Below are 20,072 nucleotides of genomic sequence, written 5' to 3'. Positions count from 1 at the left end.
GTATCAAGCTGTTATAATTATACTGATGAGATGAGACAGCTTTTCTACACCAAAGGACATTGTTAAGGGATGTCATGCTGGTGAATGTCATGTTTTGTAAGTCCGAAACATAAGAACTAATTGCAATAAACAGACGGGAGCCCAGGAGTTAACTCATGTATGTTTGTTGTTACTTCAAGCGAGGCAAGTACATCTCATATGGTTGTGTCGTGACATATGAGGTTCACTTACTTTTACATATAACTCATAATTAATTATTGAAATGAACACGAATGCTTAATCAAACAATATATTTGCACAATATTGTTCAAATACTACTGAAATATTAAATACACAACACTCCTCTCTGCTTAGCTATAAACTTCAACTCAATAGGGAATGCTTCTCTACTATATACATAGTATAATATAAAATGCCCCTGTTATATACAGACATCCAGAGCATAGAAAATTTTTAAGTTGTCCGATTCAGGCCTAAGATTTAATCGCTAAGGAGGATTTCTTACTCTTTTGGGATAACATTTTTCCCAAGAAGGGAAGTCATTCTGCTTGGCACATGAGACTTGTGGCTGTGAAACAATCTCAGGTTCTGGGGCAACTTCTGTGGTGATTGTAGGAGTTGACTCTGAGACTGCAGGATGTAGTTCTGTCAGCTCTGGACACCTTTCTTGTCGTTTTCTCCACTTTTCTCTCTAGATCTACTTTGATCCTTGATTCTCTCCCAGTAGTCCCAGCTTCTTTTTCTCACTTTATTCCATTCTTTTACTCTCTCACAATCCTCTCTTTCACACCTTTCTCTTCCTCATTTACATTCTTTCTTTCTATCTCTTCTTACCTCCCTTTTACTTCCATTTTTTCTTTTTCTTCTTTTTAGAATGTGCATCTTGATCTTGGGAAGATGCATTTAGTTCACTGAAGTATTCTCTTATTAATCCCTCTATTGCTCCCTTTAGGATCTGATCGCTCCTCTTGGTTTCCTCATCCACAATGTCATCTGATGAATCCTCTGATTTCATATCTCCATTAACTCCTTTCATTTTAGCCTTCCAACTGGACTTTGGTCTTTGCATCTACTTTTACAAGTAGCTTTTTGTCTCACATTTGAAGTTCATGCAATAATCTTCTGTTTCTTACACACACAAAAGCCAAATACTTGCAACTTTCCTGAAACCCCTTGGACTTTCTTCCAGCTTAAAACCAAGACACTTCTTCACAGAACTATCTGATTAACAGATCAGAAGCTTTCGCAGGTACGTTGCCTACAAAAACTGTTGTGGTCACGCCACTGCTTTTGTCATTTTCCTTCTGAGCAGCATGGTCCTTCCATGGTCCAATATGCTTTCCAATATGCACAGAGGTTGACATCAACACTGTTTGTCTTCTGTTGGGCAACATTTCATGATGGAGACAGTTGGGGTATCATCCACTACCTTTCTTAGTTCTCTTTCAGTTGATTCTCTTTTAGGGAATATCGCATGCAAATCATGGATGGATCTCCAGTCAGGTTGTAGTTGTCTCAGCCAATCACGGCCCCACAATGCTGGCCATCCTGTTTTTACCACCTACAAGCTTAATGTGGCTTGTTGGTTGTTGTGTTTTACTGTTGTGAATGTCATTGTCATTCCCACAGGAATTACCTTTTCCCCAATATAGTTCTTAGTTGGATATCCGCAGGCTTTGAAATGCCATTCAAACTCATTTTGCAGAATGACTGAAACAGCTGAACCAGAGTCCAATTCCATTTTCATTAATTTGCTGTTTACTTCTGGTGGAAGCCATATTTTATTTGTGTGTGTGTCATACTCTGCCAGAGCCTTGGCAACCACTTTTTTTTTCAAGCAGTTGTCTTGGAGTAAAGATTCTGTGAGTGGTCCCCTACGTCCTTCTCACAGCGCAGTTTCTTTTATGAAGCCGAGTTGCGAGCTCGACACTCAACCCAGCATGGATGTAAAGTGTGTCCAGGAGCGGCCTGACTGGGTTCGAACTCGGGAACCTTCGATCTGGTGCTGATGTCACTGTGCCACCAGCTGGCCAAGCCATATTGCTCGACTATTTAATTAATTTTCACTTTGTAAATCTCAAAGCTATCCAGTCTTGTATCACTCTCATCATTATCAGATTTTTCATCAACAGCATGCAGATTAGTGCTCTTTTTGAACTGCAGCTTGACTTTTTATCTTTTCCTCCTCCTTGTTCAGTCCACTTATTTTTATCTACCTGACATTCTCCATATATGTGTCCTACTTTGTTGCATTTTCTGCAAATTTCACCTTTAAACCTGCATTGGTCTGGTGTAAGTGAGCCCCTACCACAATTTGTTTAGCCAGGTAGGTTTCTATTTAAATGCTGCAAATTTGTCCACTGATTATTTTAACTGCCCTTTTAAATCTAAGTTGTGCTTCAGTTAGGAGACATTTCTAAATGCTTTCTTGCAAGGTTCCACAACTAAACAATCTCTCAGTGCATCATTAGGCCTATCACTGAACTGACGATGCTCAGGCAATCTCTTCAATTCAGCCACTTTTCCTTTTGATTCTGCTATGACACCTAAAGTATTCTGCAGTCAACAATGGTTTTAGTTCTAATTATTTCTGCATTACCTTCACAATATCAGAAAAGCTTATTTAGGCTGGTTTGTTTGGAGCCGTCAAACTCCTAAGCAAACTATGCTTTTAAAGCCAGAACACTCAGCAAAATTGGCATCTGTATTTCACTGGCTATTTAATTTGCTTTAAAATACTTTTCAATCCATTCATTGGTTGTGTCATGGAACACGTCTATCTTTCCAATGTAGCAGCCTGTGACTTGGACAGGTTGGGTGAGTGGGCAAATGTATGGCAGATGCAGTTTAATGTGGATAAATGTGAGGTTATCCACTTTGGTGGCAAGAACAGGAAGGCAGATTACTATCTGAATGGAGTCAAGTTAGGAAAAGGGGAAGTGCAACGAGATCTGGGTGTTTTTGTATATCAGTCAATGACAGCAAGCATATAGGTACAGCAGGCAGTGAAGAAAGCTAATGGCATGCTGGCCTTTATAACATGAGCAATTGAGTATAGGAGTAAGCAGGTCTTTTTGCAGCTGTACAGGGCCCTGGTGAGACCCCACCTGGAGTATTGTGTGCAGTTTTGGTCGCCAAATTTGAGGAAGGACATTCTTGCTATTGAGGGAGTGCAGCGTAGGTTCACAAGGTTAATTCCTGGAATGGCGGGACTGTCATATGTTGAAAGATTGGAGCGACTGGGCTTGTATACACTGGAATTTAGAAGGATGAAAGGGGATCTGATTGAAACATATAAGATTATTAAGGGATTGGACACACTGGAGGCAGGAAGCATGTTCCCGCTGATGGTTGAGTCCAGAACTAGAGGCCACAGTTTAAGAATAAGGGGTAGGCCATTTAGAACAGAGATGCGGAAAAACTTTTTCACCCAGAGAGTGGTGGAAATGCGGAATGCTCTGCCCCGGAAGGCAGTGGAGGCCAAGTCTCTGGATGCATTCAAGAGAGAGTTAGATAGAGCTCTTATAGATAGTGGGGTCAAGGGATCTGGGAAGAGGGCAGGAATGGGGTACAGATTGTGTATGATCAGCCATGATCACAGTGAATGGCGGTGCTGGCTAGAAGGGCCGAATGTCCTACTCCTGCACCTACTGTCTATTGTCTATTGTCTACTTATAGTTTTTCATTATTGTCACCCAGTACTCACTGTTTATGAGCCTGTAAATTTGCCTGTATTCTGCCTTTTTTTAAGTCAGCTGTGTCTATTCCTTCTGAGGGAGCATATATTGTGCTGGTGTTTTTTTTTTACTCGACCATCTCTTACTGAGCTTTTAGTTTTAAATTTGGATGTCTCACTGTTTTTTTTAAACACAAATATCTTGCTGTACTTCGACAGGTAGGTAGTCATCTCAGGTTTGTTTTAAAATAATACCTCATCTCTACTGTTATATTTTGTAATTCCAAAGACATAAAAACTAATTGCAATAAAAAGATGGGAGCCCAGCAGATAACTGTGCTCGTTCGTTATCCTTGAACGAGGTGTCCGCATGTCACATGGTAGTGTCATGTCGTATGCAATTCGCTTATTTTTACATATAATTGTGATGAATTATTTAAACGACCAAGAATGCTTTATCAAGCAATATATTTATGACATTATTCAAAAATTACTGAAATATTAAATACACAACGGTGATCAGGCCTTTAGCAGAGCAGCAGATGGAGTACCCCCCCTTCTTCTATTTCCTGCTCTGGCCTCCTACCTCTTTTCACCTGCCTATCCCTTCTCCTTGGTGCTCTTCCTCTTTCCCTTTCTCCTATGGTCCACTCTCCTTTCCTATCAGATTCCTTCCTCTCCAGCCCTTTACCTTTCCCACCCACCTGGCTTCACCTCTCTCCTTCTCACGGTCCTCTTTCCCCTTCCCCCCATTCTTTTATTCTGGCATCTCCTCTTCATTTCCAGTCCTGAAGAAGTATCTCAGTCTGAAATGTCAACTGGTTGTTTGTTTCCTCTTGCTGAGTTTCTCCAGCATTTTGTGTGTGTTGCAGATGTTAATTTTGTTAATTTTGAGAAGTGACTTTCACAGATCCATGCAAACTTAGTGCAGGTATTTTGCTATCTAGTTAGTGCAAGTGCATTGAAAGAAGCAATGAGATATACTTAGTTCCAGTTCCAGTCCTTCTTCTGAATCTAATTTGTCAGCTGATATAATGTGACTTAGCGTAAGGACAGAAAAGCAGCTCTTTCATTTTAAGGATTCCCTGGAGGTGGACCTCCATGAGAAAGTGATGATACATAACTTGCATAAGATGGGAAAGGGCATTGTGAATACTGTTGAAAATCAATTACTGTAATTGCAAATGGAACTGATGTAGTACACATCGAAAAACTCTCAGGTTTTGTTACTGTCGCAATGCTGTATACCACTTTCAGTTCACTCTTTCTTTTCAAAAGCTGAGGTGTGAACCAAAATCTCTGTGTGTCATCTGCAGAGTGTATTTTTACTGTGCTGAGCTGAGCAAATCTGAACATCATAGAGAATGAGGAATGGGGAGCACGAAAATTAATTACTTTGCTGCATTGAATTAGTAAGATGTCATCTTTTGCCATTAATAAGCCTCCATGTCTTCAACTTCGCTCCAGAAGAAGTAAGGATGGGAGGCTAAAACAGATTTTCTTTATTCTGATTCTAAGAACTGCAAGAATTGTATTGCCATGGATACCAAGCAGATTTGCTACGAAGTTCACACTGAAGCCATTCCCCTACACAACTGTTCTCTAGGGTGCAACAGTATGAAGAGAGAAAAATTAGAAAACCCAAGTGCACATTGCTCACACAGAAGATTTTCTGAAAATTTTAATGGATGCAATTAAATGTACTGTTTTCACTGTTATTTCTAGATTATTGATAAAAGCAAACGAGATCCATCAGAAGAAATTGAAATTTTACTACGATATGGACAGCATCCAAATATTATCACCTTGAAAGATGTGAGTAGATTAGTTGCTTTATAACCACATAGCAATGAGCATGACACTCCTGGAAATGGCAAAGGCAGATGTCAACATTTATTAACATTTATGCAAAGTCATTACCAAGTTTTATTTTTTTTCCTATATCCCTTCTCATAAGCTATTTTTAAAGTTCATAGAAATAGATTTGACACTGGTTTATGTTCATTTCTTGGACCCCTTTTCAGTCATGTCAACTGGTGAACTCACATAGTTCCTATGTGCACTCTGAAACCTCAAGATTGACCCCTTGAACTCCTGGAACCCCGATCAATAGCACTGCAAAAGCCCAAAATGACAGCTCATCACCACCAGCTAGAGAAAATTTAGGTATGGTGACTTAAGAGCAAAAACAGCAGTCGTGGAAAAGGAATCTCATGAAAGTTTGCTGTTCAAATCAAAGGTCCTTGACTTGAAAGGTTTTCTTTCTCCCCACCCTCGCACAGATGCTGCCTGATTGCCGAGTATTTCCAATATTTTATCTTTTTATTTCAATGACCTAGCTCTGCCGACAGGTGCAGTGTACCAGCTAAATTCTCACTAGGGATCCATGAAACTGCCTGACTCAATACATAATAAAGAGATGCACCATTCTCATTCCACCATATTGACCATATTTCTTTTTAATAATGAAGGAGATTGTTTCCATCAAATGTGTACTGGATCTCCGAGATATCTCATTTCCCCAATAGTTTTCTCTCTTAGTTTTCTTGTTTTGGCTGCTCTTCTCAGCACTATCCTGATCAGGAATGAAAGATCCATTTACGTTTCCATTCCCAATATTTATGTGTCCATTTAGGAATAGAGAAAGATGATTAATGTCCTTATCTTCTACCTGCTTTTGCCTTTTCCACTGCTGGTGGCTACTTACTGTATGTTTGACAACAGGTCCTCGTGAAACAAGACATGTTTCCCACTTTCCATCTTTATTCCCAAGACCTGCAATGCAATGATTAACAATCCAACTCTCCCCCATTCCCTCCCCTTCCCAGTCATACTCTCAACAGCGCTCTCTCCATCACTCTCCCCTTCCCTCTTCCCCTTCCCCTCCCCCCTCCCCCTCCCGTTCCCCTTCCCCTCCTTTCCCTCCTCCCTCCTCACCCCAAGCCCCTCAACCCTCCACCCCTCACACCCACTTCCTGCTCCTTATCCCTCACTTTTCTCCTCTCCTACTCTACCCTCTTCCCTCCTCACCCCTACCCCCCTCATTCCTCCTTCCTTCCCCATCTCCCCTTTCCCCCTTCTCTCCCCTTTCTCTCCCCTTCTCTCCCCCTCTCCATTCGTTCACCCTCTTCTCTCCCCCTTCTCTCCCGCCTTCTTTCCCCCTCCTCTCCCCCACTTCCCTCCCCTCTTCCCTCTCCCAATTCTCTCCCCTTTTCTCCCGCTTTCTCTTCCCTTCTCTCCCCCTCCCCATTCTCTCACCCTCTTCTCTCCCCCTTCTCTCCCCCACTTTCCTCCCCTCTCCCACTTTCCTCCCCTCTTCCCTCCCCAATTCTCTCCCCCTTCTCTCTGCCGCCTTCTTCCCCACCCCTTCATCCCCCTCCCTCTCTCCCCCCCTCTCTTTTTCTCCCTCCCCATCTCTGCCTTCTGCCACACTTCACCAATTCCAGAAGTCCTAACACACTGTAGTCATTTACCTGCAGGCAGGTGTATTGCAAAGTGGCTTTAACTTAAGTATTTTCACTCATGATATTGTCTCCTAGTGAGATCTGTTGCCAATTATTTAAAAAATATGTTGGACTTTACTGAAAGAATATTTAAATGAAAATGTCGTACTGCGGTTATATAGAGCCTGGTGAGACTATACCTACAATGGTGTTCATTAAGAACGAACGATTCCTCGGATGCGAGTTGGAAGCTTCTGTAGTGAAGGGATGTGAAGCAGAGAGTTCAGAAGAATAAGAGATGATATTACTGTTATATTCACAATCCACCCAGGTAGCACGGCTGGTGCTTCTGCTGACCTACTCCTGGTAGTAATTCTTATATTCTTGTTCTCGTGTTGTGTATTTCTCATTTAGCAAATATATCTTACCTGTTTTTAATTTTGATATTTTGTTTATTCAGGTTTATGATGATGGAAAATATTTATACCTTGTCATGGAACTAATGAGAGGAGGGGAACTACTCGATCGCATTCTACGGCAGAAGTGTTTCTCAGAGAGGGAGGCCAGTGCAGTTCTCTATACCATCACCAAAACTGTGGAATATTTACATTCCCAGGGAGTGAGTTCTTCCTTTTTTTCCGGCAGCTTTTAAATTCAGAATTCTTTAGAGATCGTGTTTAACAAATGCATGAAGTTGTAGTTGTTTGCAAGCACTGTTCTGCCAGCAGTGTTTAATACCATTCTGATTTTGGGCAGGTTATCATGATCTGCTATTCCCATAGATATCCTACCCATGTGCAGCCAGAGGAATCGCATCCTGAAGACTAGGTTTTTATTAATATGTGAAGTGTGGAGTCATCACTGTAAGAATCTTCCTAGTTACAGTAAACTTATGAAGGAGAATAACAGTCCAGCCCAGTCCACTTGAGGCTGCCACACATGAGACTGCCCGTGGTATTACAGGGAAGATACTCACATGTATAGAAGATTGGCTGAGTGGCAGGAGGGAAGGAGTGGGAATAAAAGGGTCCTTTTCTGGTTGGCCTCTGGTGACTAGTGGTGTTCTGCAGGGGTCATTGTTGGATTGTTTCTTTTCACATTACATGTCAATGAATTGGATGATGTGCAGAGAATCTGCAGAAAGACTTAGGCTGAGAGAATGGCAAAGAAGTAGATGGACTATAGTTTAGGAAAGTGTATGGTCATATTCGTTGGTAGAAGAAATAAAGGTGTGGACTATTTTCTAAATGGGGAGAAAATCAGAGATGCGAAAGGACTTGGGAATGATCATGCAGGATTCCCTAAAGGTTAACTTGCAGGTTGAGTCGGTGGGAAGGAGGGCAAATAAAATGTTAGCATTCATTTTAAGAGGAGAGAATATAAGACCTAAGACCATCAGACAAAGGAGCATAATTAGGACATTCAGCCCTTTGAGCCTGCTCCGCCATTTAATCATGGCTGATCCAAGATCCCACTCAACCCCAATATAAAAGCAAGGATTTTATGCTGAAGCTTTATGAGCCATTGGTCAGACTACACCTGGAATTTCATGAGCAGTTTTGGGCCGTTATCTAAGAGAAGTTGTGCTGGCATTGGAGAGGATCCAGAAGCGGTTTATGAGATTGATTTCTGGAAATAAAGGGTTAATGTATGAGGTGAGATTGATGGCTCTGGGCCTTTCCTCACTGGAGTTTAGAAGAATTAGGAGGATCTCATTAAATCCTATCAAATATTGAAAGGCCCAGTTAGAGTGGATGTGGACATGATGTGTCGTATAGAGGGGGCTGTCTTGGACCAGAGATGAGGAATTTCTTTAGCCAGACGGTAGCAAATCTGTAAAATTTATTACCACAGACGACTGTGGAGGCCAAGTCATTAGGCATATTTAAAGCAGAAGTGTTAGTTTCTCAATTAATCAGGCCATCACAAGGCAGTGGGAGAATGGGGCTGAGAGGGATAATAAATCAGCCATGATGGAATGATTAATTCTGCTCTTTTGTCAAATGGCCTTACGTCTTAATTGTAATGAAGTTCACAGATTGTCTTCACCTATTTGAAAGTTCTACAAGTATCAGAGCTACATTAGGAGGAAAAGGGTCCACCACACATAAATAATTTAATTTCACTTTGCCAATATTATTTTATAAAGCCATTACAAATGTGCATTTCAACTGTTTAGTCAGACTGTGATTAACTTTTATAGTACCATCACTTGAACACAAGATGAATCATGGCAATTTCAATTCCATTCCTGCTGGATGTGAATATTTAGAATATGTCATGTAGGTGTAACCATGTCAATTCAGTGGTATTTTTAGGGCAGTCAGTTATAAATTCATTCTATGTCTCGTTTGTGCATTTAATCTGGGCCTTTTTGGGGCTGAGGACTTGATGCTCAGAATGAAAAGTGCTTTATCACTGGAACTGAGATAATTTACCCTGATAATCACGTGTCAATCACCAAAAAAATCATGTGGTTCCTCTATGTAATATCTTCTTCAAATAAAAGTCACTAATCCGTTTATCTTAAAAATCATGCATGCAAAAACTTAATATTAACATGTTGAACATATCTTCTATCATTTGCTGATGGTTTTAGGATTGAATGGCTTCTGTTGGGGGGTGGAACCATGCAATGGCCTCGAGGGAAGGGGGTGCATCTGCTCTACCAGATTTCTGTGTAGACAGCTGAGGTTTCTTGAAAGACTGACAACACTAGAAAGACTAAGTGATTATTAAATCGCGCTCTCAAATTTTAGGAACTGCATTTACAGGGAATACGCATCAGGAAATCATTGTCTGAGTTTGAACACCTGTGATTGATAGGTTGTGATGTGGTGCTTTCTCGCTCGTGTTAGGTTGTTCATCGAGACCTGAAACCAAGTAACATTCTATATGTGGATGACTCGGGAAACCCAGAATCCATTAGAATCTGTGACTTTGGTTTTGCGAAACAACTCCGAGCTGAAAATGGCCTCCTCATGACTCCGTGCTACACTGCAAATTTTGTTGCCCCTGAGGTAATGAGCTTCGCAACTTTACATAATGCTTGTTTAGCAAGTTAAACAGGAGCCCATTTCGACTGTAAGTTGACGCATGCCTACCGTGTCAGTTTGTCCAGTCATTTTCAATTCAGGAATATTCTTTGAGATGTCGTAGCTTGAATGGACACTAAATAATCACAGAGGATAATGGATCTAGTTTATAACATTTCCATAGATATGGAAATAGATATTTTGTGAAAAACAGAAATAATTATCCTTCAGATATTTTGAAGGCCAGAATTGCCCATCTGTATCAAGAGCGCTAGAAAAAGTCAGGACTATTAAACAATTTGGATAAGAGCATTATTACAGTATTATTTTAAAGTTAGACTGAAATGGGTAGCAGTTCATCCATGCCTTTCGCTTCTTTGAAAATGAGTGAAAGGAACAGAGAACATATTGATGTAGAAGAAAAACTGTTGAAACTAATATCCATGAGGATCTAGGATCGTCTTAATTCAGTTACCTCCAGTGGATATTTACAATCAAGGAACCTGGGCTATCATTAGATAGAGAAAACCCACAGTGACAGAATCCAGATTATATTGGTTCATGAGATGTGTGGTAAAATCGTTGGATTTGCATCCTGATGTTATTTCCTAACAATGAGCTCCACTGTAAATGTCAAACCACCTCCACGTGTTGAACATATAGACAAAGCAAGTCATTGCGATCCATGCAACATGCTGTATGCCTGATTGTCGGTAACATCACTATTTTTTGTGGAAATTGTATCACAAGTTGCACATAAACAATTCCTAACTAGATTTTTAGGCAATATATTTTTGCTCACAAGAAAGGGATGAGTATGACATAGATTTTTTTCATGATTGTAAAATAAAACAGACCAACTAATGGTATCTGACCTTGTCTATATGTTACTAATCTGCTTTTGGAATATCGGGAAATGCAAGTGAGCGAAATCTCAAGTGAGAAAATGCAAGTGAGGAAAGTTCCTGTAAGCTCATTCGATTATGGCCCCAGGTTATGCTATCACATTGCTCAGTAGTGAGAAGATCATTCGAAATGTGCAACAGCACAAAATGCTTGAGGAGCTCAGCAGCTCAGACCGCATTTATGGAGGGGATAAATAATGTATGTTTCATCCAAGGCCCTTCATCAAGCCTGGAAAAGGAGGAGCATGTCTGTCCATGTCCGTCTCTACTGCCACAATGAGACCAAACTCAGCTCATGTTCTGTGTGGTTAGTCTCCAACCTGATAGCATGAACAACAATATCTCTAACCTCTGGTAATTTCTGTCCCCTCCTCTCTTCTCCCTTTTCCCATACCCTTTTCTGGTAACCCTCTTAACACTTCTCTTCTCCTTTCTTGCACATAGAAATCTACAACACATTACAGGCCTTTCGGCCCACAATGTTGTGCCGACCATTAACCTACTCTGGAAACTGCAGAGAATTTCCGTACCACATAGCCCTCTATTTTTCTAAGCTCCATGTACCTATCTAAGAAACTCTTAAAGTACCCTATTGTATCCGCCTCCACCACTCTCCTAGTGAAAAATTTCTCCGTGACATCCCCTCTGTATCTACTTCCAAGCACCTCAAAACTACACTCCCCCACCCCCACCCCCCCATGTTAGACATTTCAGCCCTGAGAAAAAGCCTCTGGCTATCCACATGATCAATGCCTCTTATCATCTTATACACCTCTATCAGGTCACCTCTCATCCTCCACCACTCCACAGAGAAAGCACCAAGTTCACTCAACCTATTCTCATAAGGCATGCTCCCCAATCCAGGCAACATCCTTGTAAATCTTCCCCCTCCCCCCCCCCCTGCGTTTTCTTCCTTCTTCCACTGTTCTTTCCTATTAGCATCCTTCTTCGTTAGCCCTTTACCTCTTCTACCAATCAGCACCCAGTTTCTTTCTTCATTCCCCCTCACATGGTTTCACCTGTCAGCTTATGCAGCTTCCCCTCCTCCCACCTTCTCATTCTGGCTTCTGTTCCCTTCCGTTCCAGTCCTGATGAAGGGTCTCAGACCTAAACGTTTACTCCTCTCATTGATGCTGCGTGATTTGTTGCATTTCTTCACCATTTTGCGTGTATTTCTCTAGGTTTCCAGCATCTGCAGAATCTCTTGTGTTTATAAGAACGTAAGAGCAGAATTAGGCCAATTGGCCCATCGAGTCTGTTCCCCAATTCAATCATGGCTCATCCTATTTTTTTCCTGATTCTGTTTATGATTGGAAATGCAGGCTCTTTTACAGAGAGGCATGATGGCATGAAACCAAAACCTATTACATAAATTACACCAGACTTTTCATCCAAAAACCACTCTGTCACACACACATATATATCTATATCTATATCTATATGTGTGTGTGTGACAGACTTATATACAGACTTAGCAAGTAATTGCTAGTACTGGGGCTGATTGATCAGAAACTCTTGCCATTAAAGGCTCCACACCTAAACGTCAGTCTGAATCAGAACCACATGAACCTGCGCGCCACTAAAATTCAATAGAGTACAATGGAGAGAGATACGTCAGATCAAAGCTCTCAGTTGGAGCACATCTAATCATGTGAACAGTGGGCGCCACCGCCCCTTCTCCCCCGGCATACCATGGATAGTATTAGAACAAATAGAGACTTTGCAATTAATCTTTGAATCTACCAAACCAAAATTGGATCTTGGAAGTGGCCATTCAAAGATCTTGTCAGACTGTTTGGGCAACAGCAAACACACCTTCTACAAGCAATTTTGATTCGGAGCATTCCAATGCATTTGAAACACAGAATAATGAAGCAAACAAGTAAAACTACCACATTCATAATGGGATAGGGGAGATTTTATCTATTTCTTGTACTCTAGTAAGGCAATATACTTCCACTACAATTTCGCTTTATTTCAAGTCACTGAAGTAAGATATTTTTAACAATCTGTTGCTAGCGTCAAGATGTGCAATAATAACAACTTATTCCTGCTTCAGGTACTCAAGAGGCAGGGGTACGATGCAGCTTGTGACATGTGGAGTTTAGGAATTTTGCTCTACACCATGCTAGCAGGGTAAGGAAACTGTAACTGAGTGTATGACCGGTCTTCAGGTGGCTGAAGTGAGCACCATGATGTTGCTCCCTCCTTTCACCATCACAAAGGTGCTAAATCTCATCTCTCTTGAACTAATCACAGACAGTGGATTTGGCCAAGATGAAATAGGATCCAAGTAACACTTATGAAAACTCATCCTGGCTCTTTGAGCACCCCGCCCACTTTGCTCAGGGGGTGGGGAGGGGGAGGTGAGTGGGTACTTAATACTTAGAAAGCCAAAAAAAAAGAATAGGTGACCTTTTCACTTTTTAAAGAGCCGTTATATCCTATCGAACTCTCTACTAAAATTTACAAGTTGAACTGCCAATTTTTCACAGTGACATAGTGTTCCTTCCAATTCAGAGGACATTTCTGATATTTACCTTTTCACAGAGACAAAGCTCACTTTCCACCTTTGAGGCCTCCTTAATTCTCTTTCCCTCAGACCTTGATCTTCAGGGTGCTTTGGTGAATCCTGTCTCAAAACTGTGACAGCATGAACGGATGTCCCACTCATTAATGCCATGGGATTATCTATCGATACTAGCAACCAGTGCTTTCCTGCTACTGTGGACTCTGGTTAATTGAAACAGCAACTTGTTTGGGATGACTCTTAAAGAACAAAAACTAATTGAGAAAATGGACAGGTGTTTCTTCATTTATTTGGGATATTGTGCTACTTAATTGGGACTGGAGACTGCCGTCAGTCGTGTGAGCTTATGTAGCCTTTAGAAACTATACTTAGAGTGAACTGTTTTTAAATAGCAACTGTTGCATGTGCTTCTTTTCAAAAAGCAGTGATTTTTGTCACTGATCGTTGGCAAGAAATAAGCAGTAAGACAATTCAGAACTGTTTTGCATACTGGGGTTTCAAACGTACAGGCTTGCCAATGCCAGAAACAAGTGGGAGTGAACTTTATGCCATTTCACTACTTCAACAAGCTAGGAACTACAAAGAATTTAAAGATATCAACAATCATCTTAGACGTTACATTGAAAGTGAAGATTTTGAAGAGGCAGTCATTGCATAAAGGCAGTCTATTATCTGCATTAATTTTATTCATTTACAATTAATCAAAAAAACACAGCAGTGAAAGTACTCTGAATGAATTCCTCCATTGATAACTATTAGAAACTAATACACAATTTTATAGTACTGTAATGGCATTGGTAGCATTCTAATTTGTTCTTCATTTCATTTTAATATATACTTTGTTACTCAGTTAAATGGTAGTTTATCTCTTTTTATAACTTTTTAGCTATTTCCATGAAACATCAGCTAACTGGAGCAGCCATTAATTGGGCCAACATGCATGAGACGCGATGTGTCCCAATAGCTAGAATCAACTGTATTATATTTGACTCATATCATTGTAGCATGAGCTGTGAAAATAGCTGCTTAGAAATCAAATTGATATAATATCTGAGAAAAACTGTAATAAAGTGTTATTCCTTGGCTCAAGCATTCTATTACACTGCATGAATTCTGGGATTTTTTCTTGATTTTCTTCCTTGTCAATTAGCTTCACACCATTTGCAAACGGGCCTGATGATACTGCTGAGGAAATCCTGGCACGCATTGGAAGTGGGAAGTATGCCCTCACTGGGGGGAACTGGGACACCATTTCCGATGCCGCGAAGGTGAGTGTTGCCAAACGCATTAGAAGTACTGTTCAAGGATTAATGGCATCTAAACAAGAGGTATCAATCCTGGTGTGCAAATTGATTTGTGCTTTTAATGAAGAAAGGAAGTGTCCCATAAATTGAGGGTGCCTGGCAGGGCATGTTGCTCAACGGTTTTACATTCTCTGCATTCTCCCTTAACTTTCTTTTGGACAATAGCTCTCCTTTAAAGTGTTCATAGAAAACTACGTTAGATAATTAATGTCAAAAGAAATTAATGATTGGTGCATTGGGAAGCCTATCAGGAAAGCTGAACTCACTGCCAAGAAGTATGGATAAGTCTGACATCAACCTGGTATGCAGACTTACACAGAACTAACCCTTCTCGACATGGAACACACAGTTCAATCAGCAAACTTGTAGAGGCAACCATCTTGCAAAGCTTTAGAGTAAATACGCGAATGGAAAATGTTTAAAGCTGTCGTTAAAGCCATTATGGCAAAACATTCAGAAAAATAGTATGTAATTTTGTGAAGAGAACTCATATCTAACTAACTTATTCAGTTGTTTGAAGCAGTGATAAATGCAGTAGATGAAGGGCAACCAGTGGATGGAATATACGTATTTAGATTTCCAAAAAGCATTTGATATAATTCCAGAACAAACCTGATTGCAGAAAATTAGCCAAAATAGAAGGGGAGGAGCATGAGCTGACAGGTGGATAGATGAATCCATTCAAAGGAGGTGGTAGGAAGGTGAGGAGGGGTGATAGAGTGATGTGAGAAGTTGGGAGATGTTTGGTGGAAGAGCTAAAGGATTGATGACCTGCTCTTCACCTTCCTCCCTCTGCTTCCCCACCTCCTTCCTTTTATTCCATGGTCTACCGTCCTCTCCTACCAGATTCCTTGTTTTTCAATCCTTTTCCTGTATTGAATGTATTGAAATTTTACAAATGCGTTCAGAGACAAAAGTTGTGTATGTATTTCCCAGCTGGGATGCAAATAAATCGGAGTGGAATTTGAATAGGGGTCCTACTGACAGCCAATTGAGCATCAGCTTTGTGTGGAGGTTCGCAAACACTCAGCTGACGTCACAGCAGCCTAGGTGAACAACTCCTGTCAAAAGCACAACTCGTAAATTCAATGCAGGAGTGCAAGTACGGGACAGTGGCAGATACCATCTTTCAGCTCTGCTGTGATGACAAGTTCCTGCCTTCGTTTAGTAACTATTTGAAGAGAAAGGAAGCTAACGTTTACCCCTTTGAAGCAAAGGACCATCTTATGATATATGTGGCTGCATTTAGTAGACCTTGTAGAAGTTACATAAACTCTTGTCAACATCAATGTTCAATAGGTCCCAAGCACTCAGACTCCTTCCCTAAATATATCCCAGTTCTCCCGGTCTTTGTCTCTTCAAGACATTTCTCAAAATCAACTCATTTAACCTGTTCAAATACCTTCTCATGTATCCTGTTAACAAACTTGTCTGGATGATGTTTCTGGGAAGAGCCATAAGCATTATATAGATGAAAGCCATTGTGATTGTATTCTTCCAAAATGTGTTGGCTGTAAGTCAGTAGAATAGCCTAAAGATGTGATGAGCGCTGTAGCAATTCAAATTTTTTTAAAATTAGGTAATTAACTTTGAGAAAATTAGCAAATGGAGCAGTTTTGTGTAAGTGAATTTGTACATTTGCTTTTAAATCTTGCATATTGTAATTGCAACAACAGCACCATGTTCCTTTAATATAGTGAAGCAGCCGACTTTTCTTCACGGTCAATTGCCTGACAGGTGACCTGAAGATAAAGTCATGGATAAAGTAAATATTTTAAATGGTTATGTATTGTTGTTTTCTCCTCAGGATATTGTATCCAAGATGCTGCATGTAGACCCTCATCAAAGGCACACAGCAGTGCAGGTCCTTCGACACCCCTGGATAGTGAACCGTGAATACCTATCACAGAATCAGCTCAGCAGGCACGATGCCCATTTAGTTAAGGCGAGTTCCAGATGGCCTCCTTAAACCCGAGTCTTGTTTTTATGATCATGCTTCTTTGCAGTGGCCAGAATGGTCATTGATGTGGGTGGGAGACATACACTAAAACTCTGTTGGACAGTGCAATTTTTAATGTTCTGTATGATCTCTAAAGCTGTTGATTCCTCCTTGCACACATGGTATCACAGCTTCCATTGCTCTGTACACCAACCTGATGTAGTGTACAGAACATTACTTTTAATAATACCATATAACAATTACAGCATGGAAACAGCCCTTCTAGTCCGTGCCGAACGCTTACTCTCACCTAGTCCCACCGACCTGCGCTCAGCCCATAACCCTCCATTCCTTTCCTGTCCATATACCTATCCAATTTTACTTTAAATGCAGAATATGTATTTTTAAAACTAATAGTTTATGCTTATATAGAAGATGGTAGAGTACAGCACAGGGCAGACCCTTTGTCTCACAATGTCAGTGCCAACTGTGATGCCAAGTTAAACAAATCCTATCTCTCTGCTCATGGCAAATAGCAAATAAAAAGATACTGCATTTGAGTTAGACTTCCGGATATTTCATCATCTTGGTGAAACTGTGGTAGATATTGGGGCAAGGCCAATCATCTATTTTCCTACTAACGATCTGACATCACAGTCAATATGTATTTTATGTTCCCGTGCCATTTTATCTGGATGTGTAGCAGATAAGGGATGAAAGTTGCCCACCTTCAAGCTGATTGATTTCTTTTAGACGTTTGAAGTCAGTTAGAACTGCCAATTAACAATTACTGAGTCTCTTTAATTTAAAAAAATATTCTTCTTCACTTTCAAGGTGTAGAGATTTTTCTACTTCTAAGTGGAAGGATTCAAAGCACAATTTTATTGCTTCGTTTAAATTACTTTTTGGAAGTTCCATTCCAATCTGCAAGAAGCATTCAGTACCATTAGCACTCTTCATATATGTGAACACTGGATATGAAGTCAGCTAACTTGCCTCGTGTTATCAATTACCCTGCCAGTTTGAGGAGTCTGGGTGAAGGCGCAGTGGCTGGGCTTGAATGTGCTGCCTCCCAATGGAAGATACTCTGTATGTAGACACTGATTAGGAACCAGCAAATGAGCTTGACTGATGCTTCTTTACCCTGACAGGAAGTATACACTTGGATGAGAACCCAGTAACTGGAGATGACTGTGATGTCTCTCACATTCAGATAATCTGAGAAACATACAATTGAGTCTATGTGTGATGCCTCCTGCAGTGAAATAACCTGCAAAGTTCCTGTCTATGCACGTAATGGTCATTTAGGGTTCATGGTGGATCCTGATAGCATCCATAGATTAACAAGAGGAGAACAAAGAGAGGGGACAGGTGACTGGGGATGTTGTAAATTGAGCATCGAATTTAATAAGTTCTAATGATAATTTTACAAATTTTCTGTTGCATCTTATTACAGGGTGCAATGGCTGCCACCTATTTTGCTTTAAACCGTACACCTCAGGCACCGAGATTAGAAGCCGTTTTGGCCTCAAACCTGGCTCAGCGAAGGGGAATGAAAAGACTGACTTCGACAAGACTATAACAGCTACCACATGCAGCTTGTACAGAGCTTTATTTAAATTATATTTAAAAACTCTTGAACTTCTCTAAACCCAACGCAAGAGACTGCAGAAGATCCAAAGTATTCAGAGGCTGAGCATAGTTTCAGGCTCTGTTACGAAGTATTCAACAGACAAAGGGTTATTCACCTAATTTGATGCACTGCGAAGGATAAATGGAGATGAACAAGACTAAATTCCTTTTCTGAACTGGCAAAAGTGTCTTTGTTTTTTGCCCAATGGTGACTGAAAAGAAGAAACACTGGCTGTGAAAAATGAACTTAACCTCCTTCACAACTAGATGGAAGAGATAACCACAAAAGTGCTTTGAGAAAACACTTGTAGTCAATCCTCTGTAAATTCAAGTAATGCTCTTCCCTTTAAATTGCTTAAAAAAGAACTAAGGTGGAAAAAGATGCAGACTGAAAGAAACAGATTCTGCACGGAGCATCCTGTTTGACTAGGCCTGCAGAATCTGCACTCTTTATTTGGGTTTACCTTTTTTCAGGCAGAAATTCTCTTGGAAGGAAGTTTCTGAGAGCTAATTAACCCTCATAACTTTTTCATATTGTATAATTGCAATATTTTTAATTGTTCTGCAGTAATGTGAAACAGAATTAAGCACATGCAAAGCATGGAGAGGCCAAGGCTTATGAGCACTCTCTTTTCAGTATTAGGTGCATGTGGAGTACTATAGTTAGGCAGGCTGAATGAGAACTATTTAGTTCTTCTCAAGGCATTAGATTTAGCTTAAACCTGTGGTACTGTATAATGTACTTATCCATTGAAAGGAATGGCCCGGCTTACTATGGCATTATTAATTAATTATAAAGTCTGTGGTCCAATGATTCCACTATTAACAAATGAAAAAGGTAACAGGATGTCATTTCTTCACACTGCACTTACTTCAGCTACCTCCCCATCCAGCCATGTGAACTTCCACAGGGTCTTGCTCACCAGTCAAGTTCTAACACGTCACTTAAAGTCATTTCTTGCATGTGAGTTTTTAGTGGGAAGTGCAGATAGGTGGTCCAGTCACAGGGGGACCGGTAGCCAAACTTGTTCCCGTCATCAACCATCATGAAGATCGATGCTAACACACACTCCAGTTGGTGCAAGGAACTCCGCATAATTTTACCTTTGTTTTGTTTAAAGGAGTTGAATGCCAAAAGATGTTATATATTAGAGTAAATTAATGTTGTATCAACTCAAAGCAAAGCACAGGATTAAGAAAAATGAAGTTCAGAGAAATGACAACCAACGGCTACTGTACTTCCCAGTCTCTAGACCCTACAAAGATAGTACAGTATCGAACCATTTGTAGAATTATACTTAGAGCCTGAGCTTCACATTTCACACCATGTAATAATGAAGAAAAGAATGGAGTACTTTGTTATGGCAAGAAATCACATTTTTATTATTAGAACATCATTCAAAACATAAAAATGCTATTTCTTATGAAAGAACAGAAAAAAATCTGTTTTTTTTATTCCCTGAAGTCTCATTTCACTGATCAACTAAATGGAGAAATTATTTCTGTAATGCTTTCAACGTCCCTTTCAAATAGCCCCATGTCCTATATAGTCATTGAAGTACATTGTTGTAATATAGGAAACATGGCAATTCAGTTTGAAAACATCCA

The 20,072-nt window shown here is 40.4% G+C and overlaps 1 protein-coding gene across 1 annotated transcript in view; it reads left to right on the top strand.

Moving 5' to 3' along the window:
• rps6ka2 (ribosomal protein S6 kinase, polypeptide 2) overlaps positions 1-18,414 on the top strand; it is a 154,491-nt gene extending 136,077 nt beyond the window's left edge. The window contains exons 15-21 of the mRNA XM_059985355.1: positions 5,402-5,491; positions 7,580-7,738; positions 9,978-10,139; positions 13,119-13,195; positions 14,740-14,857; positions 16,701-16,838; positions 18,289-18,414. Of these exons, the coding sequence (XP_059841338.1) occupies positions 5,402-5,491; positions 7,580-7,738; positions 9,978-10,139; positions 13,119-13,195; positions 14,740-14,857; positions 16,701-16,838; positions 18,289-18,414 (870 nt within the window). The remainder of the gene's footprint in view (positions 1-5,401; positions 5,492-7,579; positions 7,739-9,977; positions 10,140-13,118; positions 13,196-14,739; positions 14,858-16,700; positions 16,839-18,288) is intronic.
• The last annotated feature ends 1,658 nt before the right edge of the window (positions 18,415-20,072 follow it).

Source organism: Hypanus sabinus, chromosome 12 (assembly GCF_030144855.1).
Source record: "Hypanus sabinus isolate sHypSab1 chromosome 12, sHypSab1.hap1, whole genome shotgun sequence".
Taxonomy (NCBI): domain Eukaryota; kingdom Metazoa; phylum Chordata; class Chondrichthyes; order Myliobatiformes; family Dasyatidae; genus Hypanus; species Hypanus sabinus.
Note: the sequence above shows the minus strand (reverse complement) of the source record. Positions and strands in the feature narration are given on the sequence as shown.